Consider the following 24642-nt stretch of genomic DNA (forward strand, 5'->3'; position numbering starts at 1 on the left):
TTCAATAAAACCCTATTCACCACAAGAGTCTTCTATGACACTATCACTACATGAAATCCCTGCTATGTCAATCCAACATCCACTCTGGATATTAAAAGTAAGAAATCTAGGAGCTAAATGATTATGCCCTTTCACTGAAACACTGAAACCTACATTCTAATATTTCTTCCCCTGTGTTCTAGCGTTAACATTGCAAATTGTGGTTGTTATGACCATGCAATCCCCATACACCCTACATGTAATAGACAACCAAGTATAACTTAATGAACTATTAAAGAAAAATGCTAGCCAGCTATGTTGTGGCAAAATAAAAGACCCTAAATGTCAGGTCAGAGTTGACGTTTCTTTCTCTTTGTGCAAATAAAAGGGAGCAACTGAGGGGCGAGTTGGTTTGCTTGTTTTTAGGGTATAATGTCCACGGTGATCAGATCCAGCAGAAGTGTGCAGCCTGGATGGGAGAGAGCAAAGGAGGGAAGCAGTTTAGGAAGCTGCTGGAGAGCAAAAGAAGGGACAAGAGATTTGATAACAGATGTGGAGGCAGGTTGGGAATGGAGAGTCAGGAGGAAAGTCAGAGATGTCTTTTGGTTCCAAACGTGTGTATTGAGAGAAAACAAGGTAGAACTCACATACAAAGAAATCTAGCTGATTATCATATTTTAATCTGGACTATCTTTAGCTCTTGCCCTGCCATTTTTGTCACGGTTGATACTTAGAACTAATTTGTTTTTTCATTTGTTCGTTTTATTAATTTTTATTGGAGTATGGTTGCTTTACAATGTCGTGTTAGCCTCCACTGCACAACAAAATGAATCAGCCACACACACACAGATATCCCCTCCCTTTTGGACTTCCCTCCCATGTAGGTTACAACAGTGCATTAGGTAGAGTTCCCTGTGCTATACAGTATGTACCCATCAGTTGTCCATTTTATACATAGTATCAATAAATGTATATGTGTCAATCCCAGTCTCCGGATTCCTCCCACTCCACCCCTTTCCCCCTTGGTATCCATACATTTGTTCTCTATGTCTGTGTCTCTATTTCTGCTTTGCAAATAAGATCACCTCTACCATTTTTCTAGATTCCACATATATGCGTTATTATATATTTACTTTTTCTTTTTGACTTACTTCACTCTGTATGACACTCTCTAGGTCCATCCACGTCTCTACAAATGACCCAACTTCATTCCAGAACCTAACTTGTTTTATTTTTTGCTTGCTTCAGGTTAATAGCTACCCCTAGACCACTGAGACTCTTAGTTATCTGATTGATGAATAACTGATAACTGTATGACTCTGTGACTGAGGACCATATACTCATTGGATTTTACAGCCGGAAGGACATTGAAGGTCATTTAACCCAGCCCCTCACTTTACAGATGAGAAAAACGAAGCATGGAGAGGTTATCTGATTGCACCATAAGAGTTTAAAAATCCACGTTGTGGAGCTATCACAGTTTATCTTGTGCAGAATCAGGAACAGGTTCAAAAACATGATATTTATTTGAAAATTCCTTTGATATTTTTCTTGTTATGAACATGGTCACTTTATTCACCTGAGAGCAAATGTTGCACAAACTTTTTAAGCTGGACTAGTTCCTAGGGCTCCTCCAGGCAGTGTGGATTTGTGAACATTAACATGTCAACATACCCTTTACATCTCAAGTTATGAATACTCTCAAACAGTAATAAATCTCCACTATTTGCCAGACACTCTGTGAGGAACTGAGAGGACAGAAAGCCTGAACTGTGGGCCAGTTGGCTGGAATTATGCAAAACTGTGCAAAAGTGGTGTGACTGACCCAAAACACACACAAGGTAAAAATTGGGGCCAGAAGAACCCAGGTCTGGGTAATTCCAGAACCCATCTTACTGCCTAGAGATGAAAGTTGCTGGGGGTGGACCTGGGATTGGATATTGGAAGATGGCTGGCCGGGGGTGGGGGAGCAGGGGGAGAAGGGTCACCAAGAGGCCAGGCCCAGGATGCAGAGGGAGGCCAGGCAGGGGGGCCAGGCCCATCAGAGCAGGTGGCAGAGGCCCAAAGCAGACATGTTTGAGGAGGGGGCAGGGCAGGATTCTGAGTGGGTTCCAACCTGAAAGTTTTTGTTTTATCTTGTGAAACAGGCTATGATATCAAGCAAGAGTGAGAGGGGATATGATAAGGTAAAGACTGCTGAAGATTTGAGGGGGAAGAATACTGAGGAAAATTGGAAAGGTTGCTGCTGTGGGGCATGTGAAATAACTGTCCGGCATCATTAAGGGGTGAGCTGAGGGTGGAGACTAAGATTTACTGTGGCGGCAGCCCAACTGTGTAATTTTTCTCCAGCGCTGATTACCTGCCCAGGTATAAGATCAGGAAAAGTGGACAGTTGAATTGATCCAAGGTTAGAATTTTTCTAGGCTTGTAGGATGAAAGGACAAGAGAGTAAGAGAAGACTGGAGGGGCACGCCATGGAGCTTGGGCTGGCCAGGGAAGAAACCAAAGGCCAAAGACTTGACTATAACGTCTGTACACATTAAATACTTTTTTTTTTTAAATACTTTTAACAATCAATTAAAATATTCAAAAACAGGAGATATCATTAATCTACTCTTCTTCTCAGGACTGTTCTTTGTCACAAAAGTCCCAAACCTCTCCTATCTCATGTTCCCTGTTTCAATGGCTGACTACTCCATCTATCCAACTGAAACTTAGAAATCATCCTTTACCTCTTTCTCTATTTTATGTACATCCCATCATTCACAAAGACCCGGAGACTCAACTCCCTTCATATATTTTTAATCTATCTCCTCTCCCTCTCTATGGGCATTGAATTCACTCAAGTCCTCAAAATGCCTCACCCAGATCAATACAACCATGTCCCAAGTGGTCTACCTGCCACCTTGCTCCTCTCTGACCCATTCCCCCCAGTGCTGATGAAGAAAGACGTGCAGTGACCGTGAAGAGCAAAGGCTCTGCAGACACGTCTGGGTTGGAGTCCCAGCATCTTCATCTTCTAGCTGTGAGACTGTATCTACAGCCTCAGTTTCCTCATCTTTAAAATATAAATAATAACCATACCTGTCTCATATGGTTCTTGGGAGGATTAACTGAGATGATACACACAAAGAACTGAGCATTAGGCCTGGCACCTGGCAGCCTTCAATAAATCTCAACTGTTATGTCATTAGCACCATCATTATTCTAACAACCAACATGCAAGCCAAGTCTTAACATTCCCCTGCTTGAAATCCTTCAGTGGCTTACCCAGCCTGGTCCTCCCCTGCTCTGCTCACGCTTCTGCTCTTACATGTCGCAGCTCTCTCTGCCGGCACACTTTCCCCTTCAGGCCCCTTCCTCTCCTAGTGAACCCTTGATGGCCCTTCAAGGCTCAGCTCAGTCTCCTGTGTTAGGTGCTCCCCCAGCACATATGTGCACTCCCCTCAGCAGCATCTGTGTACTGCACCACAAGCTTCTTGTCTCTCTATGTCACTGAGCCCTCAAGGGGCACTAGCACAGAGCCTGCTAAATAAGTGAACAAAGGTGAGAAGCAGAAGGGCTGTCTGAGTTCAGCATGAGTAGAGCACAGAGTACATTTCAGGGAGGGATGGAGACAAGGTTGGAGAGGCAGGCAGAAGGCAAGGCTCTCTAAGCAATGCTATGGAGTGTGGATTTTATCCCAAATAAAATAGGGAGAGGTACCCTCCTTTTCCTCTAAATTGTTCACACAAAGGTAAGAGGGGGAAAAAAGAAATCAAAGGAAGGGAAGAAAAGGAAGAAGAGAAAGATAAAAATAAGTAAACTTCGTTAAACTAAAACCTTCATCCAAATGAAGAATTTTTTTCCCCAAAGCCTGGCTTCAAAGGCTAACTACAAAATGACCGGCAAAAGTATACTTCAAAAGATACAACCGAACACACATCACAGTGGCAAGAATCCAATATATAAATACTATCAATTTGTTTCCTTATTAAAAGCTTTCATGAAGAAAATGATTTAATACAAATGCTAAAGCTACCGACACAGATTAATTGAAAAATACCAACAGAATTCTAACTAAAGACATAATATTATTTCATTCATTCACACTGCACCAAAATTTGAATAAGTACATAAAAACAGAATCTAGAAAGCAGGCTTCTACTGGTAACCACTCTAAGACCAACAATGCATTACTGAAATTAAAAGAAAAAAACCTCCTATCCTTAAGTGTACACTTCCTTCCAGTTAAGAATTGAGATGTACACAAAAATTCAGAAATCATTTTAAAATTATTTCAGTTTTGCCCTCAACTTGACTCTTTTTTCTAATTGTACAAGATTCTATACTAAAATATCATTCTTTCCCATTTATTTCTTTGTACAGTACTTACAGCAGTCATAGTTAAACCCTTACATAAGGTATCCAATTATCCAAATCACAAAGTAGGGAAGTGATTTAGATCCAAAGGCTAATGACTATGTGACCAGTTCTACTGCTGTATCAATACAGGTCAGGGGTCACCAGCAGTTCAACCACAACAACTAGTCAATCCCAGGACAGTGGTTCTGTCCCACTTCAAGGGATTCTCCAGCATCAGAAATGTCTCCAGATGTTGCCAGGCCACAGGGAAGCACTTAAGACAGTGGGCAAACATCAGGACAAGGAAAGGACCAAGACTATTTGTTCTGACCATATCTCCATCCCTCATCCTAGAAGCTAATTAGGTTGAAATGTTGGAGCTACTGGCTGGCCCTAAACCCTGCTGATAAGATTTTCCTGTCAGTCATCCCCAGTCATATTGGGGGACCCTCCTTACCACCCAAACCAACCGCCTACTCACACTTCCAGTCAAATCCTTCTTCCTTCGTTCCCCTGTTAAAATACAGTTTAAAACCAAAGTAGCTACTTACCAAACAAAAATAGTGCCCTCTAATAAAGATTTTTACACATACTTGTCTGATATTAAGAATCTTCTGGAACCCTAATTGAAACACGAATTCCCCAGTGTTCACACCAGACCTACTAAATTAGCATGTCCAGGGTAGTGACCTAGAAGTCTGTATTTTTAACAAGATCCCCAGGTAATTCACATGATGGGGCAAGTCTGTAGAACACTATAAAGGATATGGGTATTTTATAAATGGTTTCCTGTTATGGGAATTATAGACAGGCAGTCCTCAGTTCAAGTATAGAGTGTATTCCAAAATTCATTTCCAGTTGTTTGGACCTTGAAATGCATTTTCGTAAAGAAACAAAGTAAAAGATAATGTTAAGTTTTCTGGATATGCTTTAAAAAAACGATTAAATCTTGTTAATAAATCTGAGATATAGTAAATACAATCTTTAATTTACAAACCAGTCACATTTCAAAAGTTGAAGCATAAAGTCAGCCATTTAGAATGTATTTTCCCATTGACATAAATTTCTGAAAAGTGGTTAGATTATCTGGTTATCCATAAAAGCTCATAATAAACCAAAGGCAGCTATGGAACGAAGGATATAAATATGAGCTCAAAGCAAGAGATACTGGGAAGAAAGAAAGATCTGTCTTCCTTTGCTGGGCATAGAGAATAAACATAGGCAACCTATGACATTCTTATCCTCTCTCCCTTTGCAACCATCTCCTGTCTCCCAGTGGCCTCAGCCCAGGTACCAAGGACCCACATGATTATCTAAAATTCCCTATTAAAGAATCAGCTTACCCATGCCTGTCCCATGATTTACTCTCCTCAGTTATGTACCTCTTCTCCCCAAATCCAGTCAAAACTCCCATTTCCATGATTTGGTTCCATCCTATCTCTCATTACTCCCTTATACCTAACAAACAGAATTACCCTTTGGTTCCCAAGCATGGCTAAACTTTTATCTCCTCAGTTTCTTTGCACATGCTATTTTTGTGTGCAATATATCTGACCAAAAATCCATCCCTTTCAAACCCAAAGCCAAGACATGATGCCATCTCATTCATGAAGGTTTCTCATAGCCCACCAACCAGAAGTAATTTCTTTTTCTGGGATCTCACAGTACAATCTGTGGGCACCTCTTCTACAGTGTTAGCCACAATATGTCTTGAACTGTAGTTATTTCTGCATACTTTTATATCTTTCCCATTGGGTTGTAAATTTCTTGGGAATATTTTTTGGGTATCTACAATGTAACATGCCTTGTAATAGGCACTTTTTTATGCCTAATAACAATATATCCTACAAGGTGGGTGTATTGTATAATTACTCAGTTTATCCTGCTCAAAAATAATTTCCAGGAGGACTGGAAACTGTCATATTCACCACAAAAATGCTTTGCACACAGTGGATGCTGAATAAACATTTTTTGAATGAATGAAGTAGCATTATTCACTTGTTATGAAGAAATCGAGCCTCAGTAAGAGGGCTGGCCAAACAACCATACTGCCTGGGCTCAAATCCCAATTCCAAAACCTAACAGCTGTATAACCTTGAGCAAGTTGATTACCTCTCTGAACCTCAGTTTTCTCATCTGCTAAAATGGGGATTATTATAGTATTCACCTCTCACCTGCTGTGAGGATTAAATGAGATAATGTGTGTAAAGCCCTTTGACACTGGGCCTGGCACAGGATAACTGTGTGATGAATGTTAGCTGTGACTGTTATTCTTCAGTTGCAGAGGCAAGAGCCTCTAACGCCCTCATTCTTTCTGAGGAAAAGGATCCTCTGTTAACTTTATAACACTCAGTGTACCTAGCACTGTGAATTGCCCATAACAGAGGTTCAACAGACTTAATTTCCTCAGCACAATCATCTAAGCCAAAAGTTAGATGGAAATCATTAAATAGGGCTAGTGCACCTGAATGTACAATCAAAAACCCCTTAACCCTCCAGGTGAATTTACATTTTAAAAAAGGACTATGAGCCCAAATAAATCTCTAAATGGTGAAACTCCAGGTATGTAACAAATTGAAACCAAACATTTCAGACTGTCTAGAGAAGACACCCGTGGGCAGTGGGCTCCGTGCTGGCTCTGTTCATGAGTCTGGCCACTCACTGGTCCAAGAACTTCTTGAAAAACAGGGATATATCTTCCGTGACACTGTCTTGATCACCTGGCATTATGCCCAGCAAAGATTAAACAAATACCCAATACATATTTGTTAAGTAAATTAACTGCTTCCGGCTTGTAATCCTCACCCTACTCTTAGTTAATTCTATTTCTCTTCACGACCAACATGAAAATCCATCATGGTGACTGATGTTTTGAGAAGGAGGAAGTGAATGGTTTACTCAAGCACCATCACTTTGGAAAGCTAGTCCCACAAATACAAATGTTACTAAATAGTCACAGAGTGTAGATAATCCTGTGTCAGTTCAATGCAGCTCAGAAAGATAATATTTAAGAAATGGAAGTTGTTCCTAGTCAGTGATACCTCATCTAATGAAGACCTTGAGAATGACCTTCCTTTATTTAAAGAAAACGATATTCTAGAAAAATCATCATAAATTACTCAAAGGACTGCTGTATTTCATATCGCTCAAAAATAATTTTACTTTCGTGTGTGTGTGTGTGTGTGTGTGTTTGTGTGTGTGCGCGCGCTTAGGCACAGAGTAAAAACACTCCAAATACAGCTGTTTATTCGCATAGAAGTGACCCAAGGCTACAATTAAAGCCTAATTTCCTCCTTCCACATCTCTTTTCCCTGCAATGCTAACTCCTTTCCCACCTGGAAACAAATACTCTTTGGCTCTTAAATCCCTGCCTCTTTTTAAAAAAGGAAAGGCTCTGATATCAGTGACTTAGGATTAAATACACATTCACTGTGGAGAGTTGAAAAATACAAGTAAATAAAAAGGAGAAATTAAAAATCACTCAAACTCTACTTTCCAGAAATTACTATCATTAACATTTTGGAATAAGTTTTCAGGCATTTTTTTGAAAAAAAAAACATACACAACCAATTTTTTCACTTACAGTATATCTTATAATTCTACATCAATACATCTTCTATAGCATAAATGATTAAATTATCTTCTTTTTTTATGTTTGCCCTTTCAACAGAATGGAGGAGCAGAATAAACTGGAACAGAAACTTGAAGCAGAGAACCAGAAAAGAGAATTTTGCAGAGCTCTGAGTAAGACTTTATGAGGGCTAAAGTTTAGCCAGTGACAAAGGGAATAGAAAGGAGAAGACAGATTTAGGATGAAGAATCAATAGACTTGTTGATGGTTTGGGGATTGAAGAGAGAGGAGGCAGGAATGACTTCCAGGATTCTGCCTTGGGGGCCAGGACCTAGTGAAAGCAGAAATAGACTTTAGGGATGAGAAGAATATAAAATAATGAGTTCAGTTCTGGATACTCCATCAGTTAGGATTCTTCTGGCTACAAGGAACAGAAAACCTCACTGGCAGAGGCTTAAATAAGTAGTTCATTTTTCCTTCAAAACAAAAAGTCTGGAGACAAGTGATTCCACGGTTGATGCAGGGGCCCAACAATGGCATGAAGGACCTAGGCCCTTCCCTTATTTCTGCTCTAACACCTTAGAGCACAGTAATGTCTTAAGGTGGCTACTGCATTTCAATGTTTTGTGGTTTTTTTTGGTCTCCCAAGCATAAGACTGTCCTGTGAGAGGCTATCAGAAGTTTTCTCCCTATATTTCTTTGGCCAAAACTATATCTTATGTAAACCCTAGACCAACCACTGGCAAAGCAGAATGGCTTTCAGATCATGAGTCATCCCTGGGTTGGTGGGGTTCTGTTGTCCAGGAAGAATGGAAGGTGGCTGCTGGGTAAGCATCCAGCAGGGTCTGCCCCAGCTTTGTGAAGTTTAGGATATCAATAAGACACCCAAAAGGAGCTGTCCAATATGCTGTATGGTGCCTTGGAGAGAGAAGTGCAGTTGAGCTGTAGAATTAGGAGTCATCCACGTACAGGGGAAGTTGTAGAGTTACGGACATGCATGCAATTGCCTACAATGAATGTGGTGAGAAAAGAGGGAAGCCTGAGGGACAGCAGTGAAGGGGGCAGCATAGAAAAACAAGCTCAAGCCAGAGCCTAAAATCAGAGTATAAATGCAAGGAAGAAGGAAAACCAGGAGAGACTATTATCATGGGGACAAATGGAGGGAGAGATATTTTGTTTGCTTTTGTTGTTTTTATTTGCTTGTTTGTTTTTACTTCTTGAGGAAAAGGAAGCTATCAATAGTGTCACATGCTGCAGAGAGACCAAATAAGACGAAGATTGAACAGCGTCACCTGGATGTAGCAATTAGCAAGTTACTGGTACTTTGTCAAGAATAACATGATAGGAGCAAAGACTAGATTATAGGGGACTGAAGAGTGTCCAGAGAAGAAGAAACCAGAAATGGCTTGTCTAGGCTTCCATTTCAAGAAGTGTGTCTGTAAAAAAAGAGATACAGGACAGTAGCTAGAGAGGGAATCACTGTGTGGGGTGTAATGTTTTTCTTAATATTAGGAGAGATTTGAGCATATTTATATGATGAATGGAGAGATGTAATCAGGAGACCAAAGCTAAATTTGAGAAAGAGAAGGTCTCTGGGGGGGGGCAGTGGTAATAGTGGAGTGAAGATGACAACTGTGAGTCATAGCCTCAGTCCTCAAATAGTGTGAGGGGAGACTCTGAACTCAAAAGATGACAGAGAATTGTAAAGCCATGTAGACACATCTCAAAAGGGAAGAGGTGTGGGATAAGATTGTACAGTAAAAGTCTAGAATTGACAGCAAGGAGCTTGAAGGATGCCAACAGCACTTCTGGAAAATGAGCAAGTTCTATTTGAAATGACTGCAAGCAAAACAGTGTCCTGAAGAAGAACCACGTTTTCCTTGGGCAGGGATGGAGAAAAGAGGTTGAGGATATCATGGAATTTGATTATAGTAGAACATGGATTCTAGGAAACACAGGGGAAAGGATTAGAAGAGAAGTCCTCAGGAAAGATGAGATGGTGGAGACAAGGAAGTGCAAAGCTTTATAGGAAGGATGATGACCAAAGGCAGAGGGCTTTCGATGGATCATGGCTGGAATGACTGGCACCCATGCTCCAACAGAACTCCAATACACGATCAGCAGCCTTGTAACCTTATACCACAGACTGTTAGAGAGATGTTATCACATGAGACGTTTGAAGAGATGGACACCGTCTTTACAAATGGCTCTGTATCCCCTAATGCTCAATAAAAAGAAAGCACCCTATTTCTGGAAAAGAATATGTGGGGTTGGCTACTGAACAGCAACTTTCATAATATAGAGGGTCTCTTCTAGTGCTTAGCCTAGGACTGGAGAACATATTTATAACAGTTTTCCCCCATTCATTCAACTCATGTTATTGAGCTCATATCATATACCAGTACCATTACAGACTTTTTTTTTTAAATGAACATCCATGCCTTTAAGGAGTTATAATCTCCAGAAATATGTATTCTGAATTTTAAGAAATTGAATTTAAAATGAGCTTAAAAGTGGTAAGTGGTAGAGCAGTGCTTCTCAAATGTTTATGTGCATACAAATGATCTTGGGATCTTAGTAAAATGCGGATTCTGATCCAGTGGGTCTGATTCAGTAGAGCCTGAGATTCTACATTTCTAACAGCTTTCCAGGTGATGCTGATGTTGCTGGTCCACAGGCCACTCCTGGAGTATCAAGAAGCTAAGACTCTAGCAAAAAAGATTTCTTGCTTTACCTTTTCCATTTACACTGACCTATAAAGTCCTAAGAATTTTTCCTCTTTTTTTTTCCTTGCTAACTCTCTTATCCATCCTTTTTTTTTTTTCCTAATAAAAAAGGGGGTTAGGGTAGAAAACCTTACAAAAAGCTTTTTCTTCTAAGCAACTGTTAGCTACACACACCGTTTTCATGAACGTGCCAAACGTCTATCTCCTGATCAAATACTTTTGCGGAACCTCTACTATTTCAAACAGGGCACCTAGATATTCAGTAAAAGAATAAAGAGACTGGGAGCGGCAATTAATTCTAGTTATGCCATATGGCAGTATAGAACACTGGCTGGAACCTGAAAACTCAATTTCACAAGTCTTACTTATTCTGAATTTTAATCATTATAGGATCAGCAAACATATGCCTACCAAGCTGCTCCATTTACACAAAATTTTAAAGAATAATCACACTGCACACTCAAAAATGATTGGTTTTTCCCAAATGGACTTAAAATTTCTCTCCTACCAGATTCTCAAAATAAAGTAGCTGCTGACAGTTCCAGTTTAATCTCCCTGTTAAATAAAATCTTCAAACAGTACTTTTAACGAATAGCATTGCTTGCTTTCTTACCATTTTCATCGTCAGCTCACAATTTTGCACAAGTATAATTTTCTCCGGTTCCAGATTCCTCAGCCCTGGGGCTGGTTCAGGTGGTGGCCCTCCTGTCCCTGTGAACTCCCTCCATCGTGTCTGTCACTGCTGAGACACCCATCCCCACCACATTCTCTCCATTTCACCTCTCTCCAGAATGGAGACATTATCATTTTCAACACATACTCCATCCCCCGTCGTCTTAGAGCTAAGATACCTTCATCTCTTGTACATCTAATAATTTCAAGATAAGGACAGAAAAAGCAGTTCTTGTTCTGTGAACTTTTGTCTCTGGTGCTTGAGAGACTGTCCTAATATCCCCTGAACATGTTTTAGTGATAACATTTACTGCACCAGGGCCAAAATGATTTTCTGCCACTTTCAATTCTAGTTCAATAAAAGAATAAGAGCTTTGTTTCTAACCTCTGTCATTTTTAATACCATAAAATGATTTTAAAAATGTAAAATTGAGTTCCATTTCCTACTGGACTACCAATCTCATATTAGCTTTCCTTTTATCAAATTTATGAGAAAAGTCAGAAATTGCCTTTCCTTAAAAAAGATCAAAATTTCAGGATCTCCTGGGCAGAATGTTTGAATTGAATTTCAGCTCTCAATAATTGCTGGCCTGGAAGTTTTAAAGAAGTATAAAAGTTAGAAACTTAAAGTTAGTAATGTCAGAAATAACAAACTGGAGGATTATCCCTTAGTCTACTATCATCCAGAAATAATAAAGTTATTCTCAGAAAATTATCGTCCTAAAAAATCACAAACATGTTTATTACATTTCCAAATTGAGGAAGTCTATGGTTTTCTGAAACAATGGTGAATGAAGTCCATGGTTTCTGAACTGCAAAGTGAAACAAATAATGTTTTTTGAAACATCATATTATAAAATGTTTCAAATATGCATAAAAGGTGAAAGAACACCCATATATGTGTATATCCACAACCTATACTCTATGATTCATATTTTGTTATATTTGTTTTGTCACTTATCCATCCGTCCATCTTTTTTGTGGTTGTTTATATCTATATCTATATTTATATTTTTAAACATCTTTATTGGAGTATAATTGCTTTACATTGTTGTGTTAGTTGCTGCTGTACAACAAAGTGAATCAACTATACATATACATATATCCCCATATCCCCTCCCTATTGCATCTCCCTCCCACCCTCCCTATCCCACCCCGCTAGGTGGTCACAAAGCACTGGGCTGATCTCCCTGTGCTATGCAGCTGCTTCCCACTAGCTACTTATTTTACATTTGGTAATGTATATATGTCAATGCCACTCTCTCACTTCGTCCCAGCTTACCCTTCCCCCTCCCCGTGTCCTCAAGTCCATTCTCTACATCTGTGTCTTTATTCCTGTCCTGCCTCTAGGTTCTTCAGAACCTTTTTTTTTTTTTAGATTCCATATATATGTGTTAGCATACAGTATTTGTTTTTCTCTTTCTGACTTACTTCACTCTGTATGACAGACTCTAGGTCCATCCACCTCGCTACAAATAACTCAATTTCGTTTCTTTTTATGGCTGAAGAACATTCCACTGTATATAAGTGCCACATCTTCTTTATCCATTCATCTATCGCCATCCATCTTGTTTTTGATGCATTCCGAAATAAACTGCAGACATTGCTACACTCTAGAATGTGTATATAATTAACTAAATTTCAATATTTATTTACAGTTCCTTTAAACCAATAAGCTTTTGAAAGATGCCAATTCCTTTTTTTTTTTTTTTTTTTTGTAATGGCTTGGCTAAGTAAACTATGCAACCAATTAGAAATTCTACATTCTAAATCCCAATCTTTTATTAATTCTCCTACTTTGAGTAATTTCTCGTATCTCAGTTCTCTCATCAACAAAAGAACAAAGGCACTTGGTTGACATGGTATAAAACCTTGATTACCAAATTGTAAAATGGACATTGTGGTTATGGCAGAATTCACAAATGAGAGACACTAACTAATATAACTTAGAGAAATAGCTTATTGGAGATTATCCAACTTTATGTGGGCATAAAGTTTTCTGTAAATTATAATGAGAACTCAACAAGGCTCACAAACTCAGGCGAGATCTTGAGTTTGAGCATTTAATGATAATGCATCTTATATAAGCCACACTGTATCCATGATAAAACCATTTGAGGCTGGATTATTGAAGACTGAGTCACTCCAAGTGCGAATTTCATAACAAAGCACTAGCATCAAATTGGAATTTTCTTGGCTTTGCAAAGCCGTAGTATTACTGGCTTGTAAACTCCCTATTAATTAACTACAGTAAGAGCTGCCACAGGGATAGCTGCCCCTTCCTTTATGAGCTGCTTATTCCCCTACACTGATTTTTTTTCTTTTGGAAGATTGGCCCTGGAAGGGGCATCCTTTGAAGCCTGAAGAATCAAAGCTGCTGCAAAGCACTGCTGAGAGTTTCGAAAGAAATATGAAGAAACTACATTGGACCTGGGGCGACAGGCTGAGATCTTCCCAAACAGGTCAGCAGTTGGTCTGTAAAATATTCCCATTGCCAAGGAGGCAGTGACATCTTGTGTAAATCAAAAACGAAAACCCTAAGATATCTCATTTCCATTTTAAATGCATGGGGGTTGAATATGGATATCTAGCACTCAAGAAGTTCCTGTGGGATTGATTTTTTCCCCATCTTCTCTGAGCCCTTTGCTGAGCGTAATAAGAAGGACCGCATTTCATTATCAACCCTGCTAGCGCTGCACTTCAGGGAGACTAGATGAGGCTACACAGTGGGAGAGAAGATCTGGCTTCCAGAGAAGAAATGATTCACATGGTGTGGTTATAAAAACCCACTTTAGGCCCAACTCATTTGCAACAGAATCATGAAATAAAATTAAATCCCAAGGAAATGAAATTTCCTGCATCATTTTGCAAATTTAAAAAAAAAAAGAAAAATCATAGTGATACCATAAAAGGAATCAATTAGAGGTTTCAAGGTTTGGTTGGTAATGTTTGCATTTTTGTAACATTTGGAAAAAAAATAATTCCAAACAATATTTTGGGGGAGGCAACTTGAAAAGAAAACACAAGATCATGGTTAGGAGAATCTTCAATTGAATCATCAATGTTATAGAAAAAACAGAACAAAGAGTTTGGCTCCTGACAGCTGACCCAGTGCTCTTGCGTTTCTCTTCCCTTTGCTCCAGTTTCAGTGTAACACAGGAAGTGGATACAGAGTGGATCTATAACAGCAATAAGAGAAAACGAGCAAATAAGAGAAAACCACAACCAGGAAGGCCTCACGCCACAAGTTTCTGGAGATCCACAAATAAGATGAATACAGAGAGGCATTGTTTTCCAGTGGCTTTCTATAAGCAGAGAAAATAATACAGCACTGGGACAAAAGACTAGCTCCAGATCAAATGAGACTTAAAATCAAGGCCAAAGTAAACAGTGGTAAAATGAAGACAATAATTTCATATAAATGATCTTTTCACACAATGTATGAATTAAGAGCCCCCATTTACAGACAGATAGAAAATCTTCTAGTATTAAAAAATTGACACCGAGGATTTTCTGAGACCTTCCAAGACAAATCCATTTTGAGTAGATAATAGAAATGTGCCCAAGTGTTAATGATGGCTATAATTCTATCAGGAGTAAAGCAAATTTCAGCAACCTAACTATATGGCTACAGAGTAGTGCTCAGCTTATTATTCTAATGGGTCAGTCCAACCTGAAGGGCGTAAGCTCAGTTATCTGCCTGCCTCCCAGGTCTCATTTCAAAATTCCTTTCACTCTAGATAGAACATTTTATTCTGTTTAATAAGTACAGTACTGGGATTTTTTTTTTTTTTTTTTTTTTGCGGTACGTGGCCTCTCACTGCCGTGGCCTCTCCCGCTGCAGAGCACAGGCTCCGGACGCGCAGGCCCAGCGGCCATGGCTCACGGGCCCAGCTGCTCCGCGGCACATGGGATCTTCCCAGACCGGGGCACGAACCCGCATCCCCTGCATCAGCAGGCGGACTCTCAACCACTGCGCCACCAGAGAAGCCCAGTACTGGGAATTTTTAATAAAAAGGTTTGAAAGAAACAAGCTTTTTTTTTTTAAAAAAAAAACCCACTTACTAAAAAATTATATATCACAGTTACTTATATATAAAATATTTATTTTATGGGATGACCAAAGGGAGAGGCTTCTGCCCACTAATACCACCATAATAGCCCAGTGTAGAAGAAAACAAAAGTGGATCAATTTAATCTTAAAGTTGGTACCAAATCCAAGATACCTGCATAAGTGAAAGAATAAACAAAATAATCATCATCATAAAATTAAAAGGAGAGTTACACATTTCAAGGATGCTTTGAAAGTACAGGAGACTTGCTATGAAAGAACATATAATACAATGATCTTCCTTTCCAGGTTAAGCCAAGAGACCAACAGCAGGTATTATTATATCAGTCTCTCCTGTAGAGCATTTCAGACTAAAAGAGCAACAAATATAACCCCTCACTACCCCCAGTAAGTATATCTCCAAAAATCTTTAATACGATTGTGAAATCTCAACATGTACTCACTAATTAACAGAAAACTAGTACAGGAATTTGGCATATAATTGATCAGTTTAAAGCCCTGAAGTTATTTCGGGTTTTTGTTTTTCTTTCTTGGTTAAGGATGAGAGGCAGGGATAGGACTGAAAAAGGAAGAAATGAATTTTTAACCTTCAAGATGTGGTCAAATTATTGCTATGACTTCTGAGCCTTTTCAAAGCTCTTTAAACTCAGATGGATTGCACAAGTACCTACTACTCTTTTTTTTTTCTGTGTTGGCTCTGAAACTCCAGTGTAGCAAAATGAACAACAGAAAGAGATGTTATAAGCAAATATTTAAACTTGTAACACAGATGTACCAACAACACATTCCACATTTCTTCTCTTGATAAGCACACTTCATCTGAATGTTTTTTGTTTGGGGCTTTTTAGCTCAGTAACAAGCACTTGGGAAAAGTAACACTCTCTGTATAATTAATGGTAATGATATTTAGTCTACCCCTTGGAAAATCTTGCTCCCAAGAGTTATATTGGACTAACTCCTTGTCTTTCTTCCTACAATACAAAGACACAAGAACAATATATTCTTAAACTAAATCCTGTTTTAAAGCTAAATCCATGTTAAGCTGACAAGAAAAACTTGAAATTCCCAAAGAGAACTGGAATTATTTTTATGATATTTTTACCAATGTATCATGTTTCATGCAGAGTTATATGCTAACCACCCACAATGAGACATGTTCGAGATATTCTTTCAGTCTGTACTTAAAAAGTCCTGGTTTTGTGGGTTTTGTGCTCTAATCCTGTTACATAGTTATTTCTTTATTTCTTTCCATTTCAATATGCTACTAATCTACCTGTCTCTTTTGGGAACTCCTTTAAATTTCACAAAAGGAAACAATACTCCCAGTTTGTTTCCATTGGCTCTGGCCTTCACTTCCAACAGCGAGCATAAATGACTAGCTGTTCCAAAACGAGCCATCAAGAGAGAATTTATTCCTACCTCCGTAATAAAAATATTCTATTTTCTTCATCCCTCCCCTGACTCTCAATGTATTCTTGCTGTCAGATGGCCTCCCCTGAATCAAACTTAAGAAATGCTCAACTGTTTCTGCAAATGCATAAGAATGCCATCAAACGTCTGAGTGTAGATCAAGTCTGCTTCATTCCAGGTGTCTCACAGCTGGCGCTGGTACTGCAGTGACCACCATAATAAAACAGCAGGAGCCTCTGCCTGGCTTTCATCCTAATCATTCTCTAAAGAGCTCAGTGAAAACTTGGACTCAGAAAGTGAAAGCCGTTAGTTTTAGGGAGAAGGTTTAAATGAGGAGGCAGTGTGAAGAAGAGCAATGAACATCGCAGCTCAGGACATCAAATACCACAACAGGACTTCATTTCCTTGGACTTACAGAAATCGTTATCCTTTTTTTATTTTGTCTTACATGAAAAACATTACCCTTCATTGGTAACACTTTTAAGCCCCCCCCCCCAGAAAAAACCTATAAAGATAGAACTACAGATATGATTTTAAGTCTGGGAGGACAGAGAATAGTGAAACTACCTGTACTGAAAAACAGATGAGCACTTGGACATCCATGACTCGACACAACTGTCATTTCCTGGGGTCGGTCACTCTAGGCAACAGAAGGGTGGCAAATGGCACATAACAACTGTGATGGAGTCAGATGCTTTGATTTACAGTGAGTCCACAGCCATGCAAACAGCACTGGATTCTGAGCCACCATAAAAATTAGGGCCAAGCCCCTAGAATTTACCAAAAATCAGAGCCAGTGCTATTTTCACTTCTCTCAACCCTTTTCATTCTCAAGCAGCACAGTATTGAGGAAAGAATTAAAGGAATTAAAGCGAGGACACAACAAAGATAGAGTGGAAAGTTGGGGGAGGAATATATGTATGTATGGTATTTACATTTATCTAGTGTCTTTCCGAGATTATCCTGCTAGATTTCTTACCCACCTTCCAAATAAGCCGTAATGTGCCAAATCAATAGTTTTATACAGGTTCCTACCCTCCCCCACAAATTTACCAAACCCCTAAAATTTTATTGCTTTAATATGACTAAAGATAAAACTTTTTAAGTGACTTTAATTCTTTTGATGTTACTTGGCAACTTGCCATATACATTTAACTCTCAAGTTTTTTTTTTTTTTTTTTTTTTTTTTTAAACTCTCAAGTTTGATGACTTCCAAATTTCTTTTCACACCCAGCCTCTGGGAGAGATACAACTTCCACACAAAAAAGTAAATGTGGCTGGCATTGTACCAGCTTTCAGTGCTTTCAAACCAGCTGGTTTCAATACAGGCATAACATCAACCAGCCATACATGGGGCTATAGATGCAACGTGGCTGAAAAAGAGGATTCAGTAAGACAAGGGTTACATTAACAGGATGATGATTGAACGGGCAAATGTAAGACAATTTCAAACAGCTTGCCAAAGGAAAGTCTCATTTTCTTGTACAGTATCTAATTTCTGGCTCCTCATTTCCTCCTGATCTGATAATTATGAAATTCTAAATAAAGTGTCATCTTTCTTGCAACAAATCAATGAACAGAAAGCTCCCATCAACAATGCAGATGTTTCCTAAAACTCCTGCTGATTATTTCCTGAATGTCTATCCCACAAACCACACAGCAAGTCCTTTGAGAACAAGGAACCCTCTCTACCTCATAACAAATACAGCTTCTACGTGTGCGAGCATGGGTATGTGTGTATGAGTGTGTGTATGCACTTAAAAAGAGGACTAAGAAGTAATATGTAAGTGATAACAGTGAGTCACCACAAAATCACCTTTTATTATCAATTTCAGATTGAAATTTAGTCCTTTCCAAGTCCTGTGGTACAAATATGGGAAAGGAGAATTCCTACTCATTGTATATTTGTCTCTACAGATGCAGTAAAATTGTTTTTACATTCCTTATCACAGATTTATACCATTAATACCATTAAAAGGTATCACCATTTATACCATTAATACAACATACACAATTATATTATGGCCAACCCTCACCCTATAATACAGTTTAAAATAATTCTACCTTTGTTCTTCGTGCCATCCTTATAATAATCCTAAAATACAAAGGTCAACTTTGTATTAAAAAAATTAAAAATTCTATAAGTTACTAACTGAGCCTTCAGGTACACAACTAAGCCTAAACTTATCTACTAATAAAGTAACATTATGGGGAAGTTTGTTTTAAACACTCTTCCAGCCTACCATAAATTATAGATATTCTCATTTTGCAAAAAGCTCCCATCTTTTGCATTCTGTTTGTTTCAATTATTCAGGGCAACCCAGGCTGATAATTACACAGTCCCCAGTTGCTGAGTAAAAGTGACGTTTAATTAGCCAGCAGGAAAGATCGATTAAGATCCAGCAGGGCATCTTGTGAGGTTCTCTCACATTCCTGGAAGGAATATATTCTGGCTGTGCCCTTTGGAAGGATAAAACTCCTTGCTTGCTTCTAAGGAGTTTCAATGAGGCTTCTAAAGTAGATGCTAAGATTGGTCAGCCACACAAATTAAATTCCAGGTATAAGGACTTTCCTGGTGGTCCAGTGGTTAAGACTCCGTGTCCCGGGCTTCCCTGGTGGCGCAGGGGATAAAGAATCTGCCTGCCCATGCAGGGGACACAGGTTCGATCCCTGGTCCGGGAAGATCCCACATGCCGTGGAGCAACTAAGCCTGTGTGCCACAACTACTGAGCCTGCACTCTAGAGCCCGTGAGCCACAACTACTGAAGCCCACATGCCACAGCTACTGAAGCCCATGTGCCTGGAGCCCCTGCTCCACAACAGGAGAGGCCACCTCAATGGGAAGCCCGCGTACCACAAAAAAGAGCAGCCACTGCTCACTGCAGCTAGAGAAAGCCCACGTACGGCAACTAAGACCCAACACAGTCAAAACAACAACAAAAAAAACCACCGTGCTCCCAACGTGGGGAACTAAAATCCCACACGGTGCAGCCAAAAAAACAAACAAAAAAACAAATCCCAGGCATATCCCTGCAGTTGCTCTCCCTTTACTAAAAGTACTCAGTTCAAACATTCTGAATCACATTGCCTCCAAGTTGGAAAACACGTAAAGTAACACTCTCTTATCCCCAACTCTCGTTCAATTACCACATTTCAAGCAAGAGGTGGTCGGGAAATATATTGTAAAGGAAAATTTTTATTTCTTCCACCATCAAGCAAGTGTATGCATCTGTCAGGTGCTCACATTCTAAAAGGTACAAATTAGGTCAGGGCTTTTAATTTAAAAAAACCAAAAACTTAATGAGCATGATATTCCAATCAGTCTGAGACTAAGACATTCTACTATGCTCAGAGAATCAACTGGATACGTCCAGTTTAAGTTTTCTATTAGGAAAGGACATGTGGATATAAAAGCAAGACCAAAAATCCTAACGAAAATTACCTCATAGTGCTTAACATCTTCCCTTTCAGTAATTTGGACAAGCACAAATATTTAGCTTTTCACACATTTTGCAAAAGTGTTCAATAAAGACTAACATAACAATCCAAAGCAGAAAGCAGAATAATTTTTTTAACATACATAATTATCAAAGTATTTCCATTTTGGTAAACTACCCTAAATATGCCTGCCTACCTCCAGTGCAATTCAGTACACATTTATTAAGCCTCTACCAAGTATAAAGATCTATGATAGGTGCATCTTACTTTGCTAATTTATATACAATTAAAGTAGATTTTACTGATTATAAATTGTTTCAAAGCTTATGAAGAAGAATAATGGAACCGGTTTATACAAACCTAGCTTTGATTTGCTGCAAGCCCCGTAGAATATGGTCTCTGTTGTCCCTTGCACCAGCACTAAGGTTCTCATTCCGCAAAACTTCTCCCAGGAACTCCTCAGTATCTAAAAGAAAAGGAAAGTTGATCAATGGAAAAGAAAAAGTACTAAGGGAGAAGGAGGAAAATCTGAAGGACTAAGAAACAGGTATTATTTTCTCTTTAAAAACTTTAAAGTTGTAGAACGAGGGGAATGTAATTAATGCCACAGAACTGTACACTTAATAGTGGTTAAAATGGTAAATTTTATGCTACATATATTTCACCAGAATAAAAAATAAATAAAACTTTATATATGCCTGTAAATGACATTTTCTGATAATCCAAGACCTTGCTATGAATTTAGAAAGCTAATGCATATATTAACCATAAGAAATAACTATTTTCTAAACCATCTTAAAGAAACATTCAAATATTAATTATCACCGATGGCAGAGGGTGGACTGTCAGTTTCATAAACATGTAAACATTACAAACAAGTCACAAGCCAATAGAAGCTAGAGAGAAATACCAGTAAATAGAACTGAAATTTAAACTAGAGCTGAACTGCAAAATCAAGAACAAAAAGGGCAGGCAGTCAAAGAAGAAAAATTAATTAGCAGATGCATCATTAATGAAAATGACAATGCAACCAATTGAAGGAACCCACATGGAGAAGAAAAAATGTGTCCAAGAGAAGGAAACTGCAATTATGTGAGCATAATTATATATTATTTCTATACATGATAGAAATATATAATATGGAACAAATGATGTTATGTTAAAAGAAATTGGGGGGGCATTTACAAATTTTCAAAGACAAAATAAACTGATAATGATTATAATTGCCAGAAATGCTAGCTATACGCTTTATTATGCATAAAATAATTATAATCCCTAAAAAGCATATAAATAACATGGTTAAAAACTTCCACTTCCAAAAATATGAAACTGTATTATATATACTATCAAGATAATGTTATGAATGTATACAGTTGGGTTACATAAGCATACTTAAAATTTTGTTTTACATTCACACCACTCAACAACACCAAACAAAAAAATCCTAGATAGCCATTACCAGAACTTCTGATGGGGTATAAGATGTACTTTTGATGAAGTTCTAGAAGTAAAAAATTCACTGAGGACCACCATCAACTTCCAAGACCTGCATCACATTTATTGCATATGTCATTTAATAGGTTCCTCCAAGTTCCTCTAAAGGCTAAAGAATGAAAAAATGAGAAGTTTAATTAAAAGGTAAAAAATAAATGCTATCAATTAATGTAATATACCATGTTAATAGGATAAAGGACAAAGACCACGTGATCATCTCAATAGATGCAGAAAAAGCATTCGACAAAATTCAACAGCACTTCATGATAAAAAAGCACTCAACAAACTAGGAATAGAAGGAAATTTCCTCAGTCTCATAAAGACCATCTACAAAAAACCCACTAACATCACAATGGTGTGTAAAAAGTAATAAATAGAACCCTCATTTTAAGTAAGTCAGGATACCAGAAGAGGGAGCGCTCACGCCCTACCCATAGATGTCAATTGCAGACCCAACAGGAAGGGATGTACCTTTGTAACTCCAACAGGAAGAATGTTGATACTTTACTACCCAGAAGGAGGAAGGAAAAATTTCTCCTTGCCCTGCAAGAGCCCAGCCAATGGGAGACTGTTACACAACTCAGCCAATGAAAAGCCATTACACTTTGAACTCCCAGTTTTCTCCAGTGGACTCTTGGTTTATAATAGCCCCTCCCAACTCCTTCTTCTCCTCTATAAAAGAAAGTTCCTTTCTTCTGTTCTCTGGATTTGCCTGTGGATCACCATAGATTGCACGTCCTGAATTGCAAGTCTTTGCTGTTCCCAAATAAACCCATTTTGCTGGTAAAAAAACTGGTTGCTTGATTGTTTTAGGTCAACAAGTGAAAGACTGAATGCTTCCTCCCTGCTTCTAAGATCAGCAGCAAGACAAGCTGCCTCCTCTCACCACTTATACTTAACATTGTACTGGTGCTGGCCAGGGCAATTATGCAAGAAATGAAATTAAAAGAGTCTAAATTAGAAAGGAAGAGGTAAAACTATCTCTACTTGCAAATGACATAATCTTGTATAAAGAAAACCCTAAGGAATCCATTGAAAAACTATTAGGTCTAATAAATGAGTTCAATAAGTTTGCAGGATACAAGATTAATACACAAAAATCAGTTGTAATGGGACTTCCCTGGTGGTCCAGTGGTTAAGAATCCACCTTCCAATGCAGGGGACGCGGGTTCGATCCCTGGTTGGGGAACTAAGATCCACATGCCGCAGGGCAACTAAGCCTGCGAGCCACACCTAGAGAGCCTGCGCACTCTGGAGCCCGCATGCCACAACTAGAGAAGCCCGCGTGCTGCAATGAAGACCCAGTGCAGCCAATAAATAAATATTTTTAAAAATCAGTTGTATTTCTATATAGTAGTAATGAAAAAATGAAAATTAAATTAGGAAACTTCCATTTAAGATAACGTAAAACAGAATTAAATACTTAGGAATAAATTTAGCAAGAGAAGTATAAAACTTAAACTCTGAAAACTACAAAATATTATTGAAAGAAATTAAAGGCCTAAATAAATGGGAAGAATCTCATGTTCATATATGAGACTTACTGCTATTAATATGGGAATATTTCCATATTAATCTAAAGATTCAATGCAATCGCTATAAAAATCTCAGCTGGCTTTTTTTCACAAATTGACAAGCTAATCCTATGATTCATTTAGAAATCCAAGAGACCCAGAATATCCAAAACAATTTTGAAAAAGAAGAACAAATTTGGAGGATTCACATTTTCTGATTTCAAAACTTACTACAAAGCAACAGTAATCAAGACAATACAATACTGGCATAAAAACAAGCACACAGGTCAAAGGAAAAGAACTGGGAATTTAGAAGTAACCTCACATTTACAGTCAATAAATTTTTGATAAGGATGCGAAGACAATTCAATGGAAAAGAACAGTTTTTCAACAAATGGTGCTGGAACAACTGAATATCCACATGCAAAAAAATGAAGTTGGACACCTACCTCACAAAATATACAAAAATTAACTCAAAATGGATCACATTTTGAGTTAATAAAAAGTAAAAGCTAAAACTATTAGAAGAAAATAGGCATAAATCCTTGTGACCTTGGATTAGATAATAGTTTCTTAGATATGATGCCAAAAGAACAAGCAACAAAAGAAAAAATTGGACATCAAAAATGAAAAACTATTGGGGACTTCTCTGGTGGTCCTGTGGTTAAGACTTCACCTTCCAATGCAGGTGGTACAGATTCGATCCCTACTCGGGGAGCTAAAATCCCATATGCCTCACAGCCAAAACACCAAAACATAAAACAGAAGCATTATTGTAACAAATTCAATAAAGACTTTAAAAAAATGAAAAACTATTGTAGTTCAAAGGGTGCTATCAAGAAAGTGAGAAAAATTTTGCAAATCATATATCTGATAGGAGACATATGCAGAAGTATAAAAAGCTCTTACAACTCAATAATAAAAAGACAAACAACCCAATCTTAAAACAAGCAGAGGATCTAAATAGACATTTATCCAAAAAAGATATACAAATGACCAATAAACAAATGAAAAGATGCTCAACATCAGTTGATACCAGGAAAATGAACCACAATGAGGTACCACTTTACATCCACTAGGATGGCTACAGTTAAGAAGATGGACAATAACATGGGCTGTCGAAGATCAAGAGAAATTACGACCCTCATACATTGCCAGTGGGAATATAAAATGGTGCCGCCATTTTGTAAATGTCTGGCAGTTCCTCAAAAGGCTGAACAGAGAGTTACCATATGACCCAGCAATTCCACTACTAGATATTACCCAAGAGAAATGAAAACAGGTGTTCAAACAAAAACTTGTACACAAATGTTCATAGTAGCATTATTTTTTTAAACATCTTTATTGGAGTATAACTGCTTTACAATGTTGTGTTAGTTTCTGATGTATAACGAAGTGAATCAGCTATTTGTATACATATAT

At 38.3% G+C, this 24642-nt stretch overlaps 1 protein-coding gene across 1 annotated transcript in view; it reads right to left on the bottom strand.

The window, feature by feature from the left end:
• The window catches only part of SKAP1 (src kinase associated phosphoprotein 1), a 241111-nt gene extending 220188 nt beyond the window's left edge, over positions 1-20923 (bottom strand). The window contains exons 1-2 of the mRNA XM_065897986.1: positions 20911-20923; positions 20573-20678 (exon numbers count right to left, since the gene is read on the bottom strand). Coding sequence (XP_065754058.1) covers positions 20573-20678; positions 20911-20923 — 119 coding nt within the window. The remainder of the gene's footprint in view (positions 1-20572; positions 20679-20910) is intronic.
• Between the last annotated feature and the right edge of the window lie 3719 nt (positions 20924-24642).

The sequence above is a fragment of the Phocoena phocoena genome, chromosome 19 (genome assembly GCF_963924675.1).
Source record: "Phocoena phocoena chromosome 19, mPhoPho1.1, whole genome shotgun sequence".
NCBI lineage: Eukaryota > Metazoa > Chordata > Mammalia > Artiodactyla > Phocoenidae > Phocoena > Phocoena phocoena.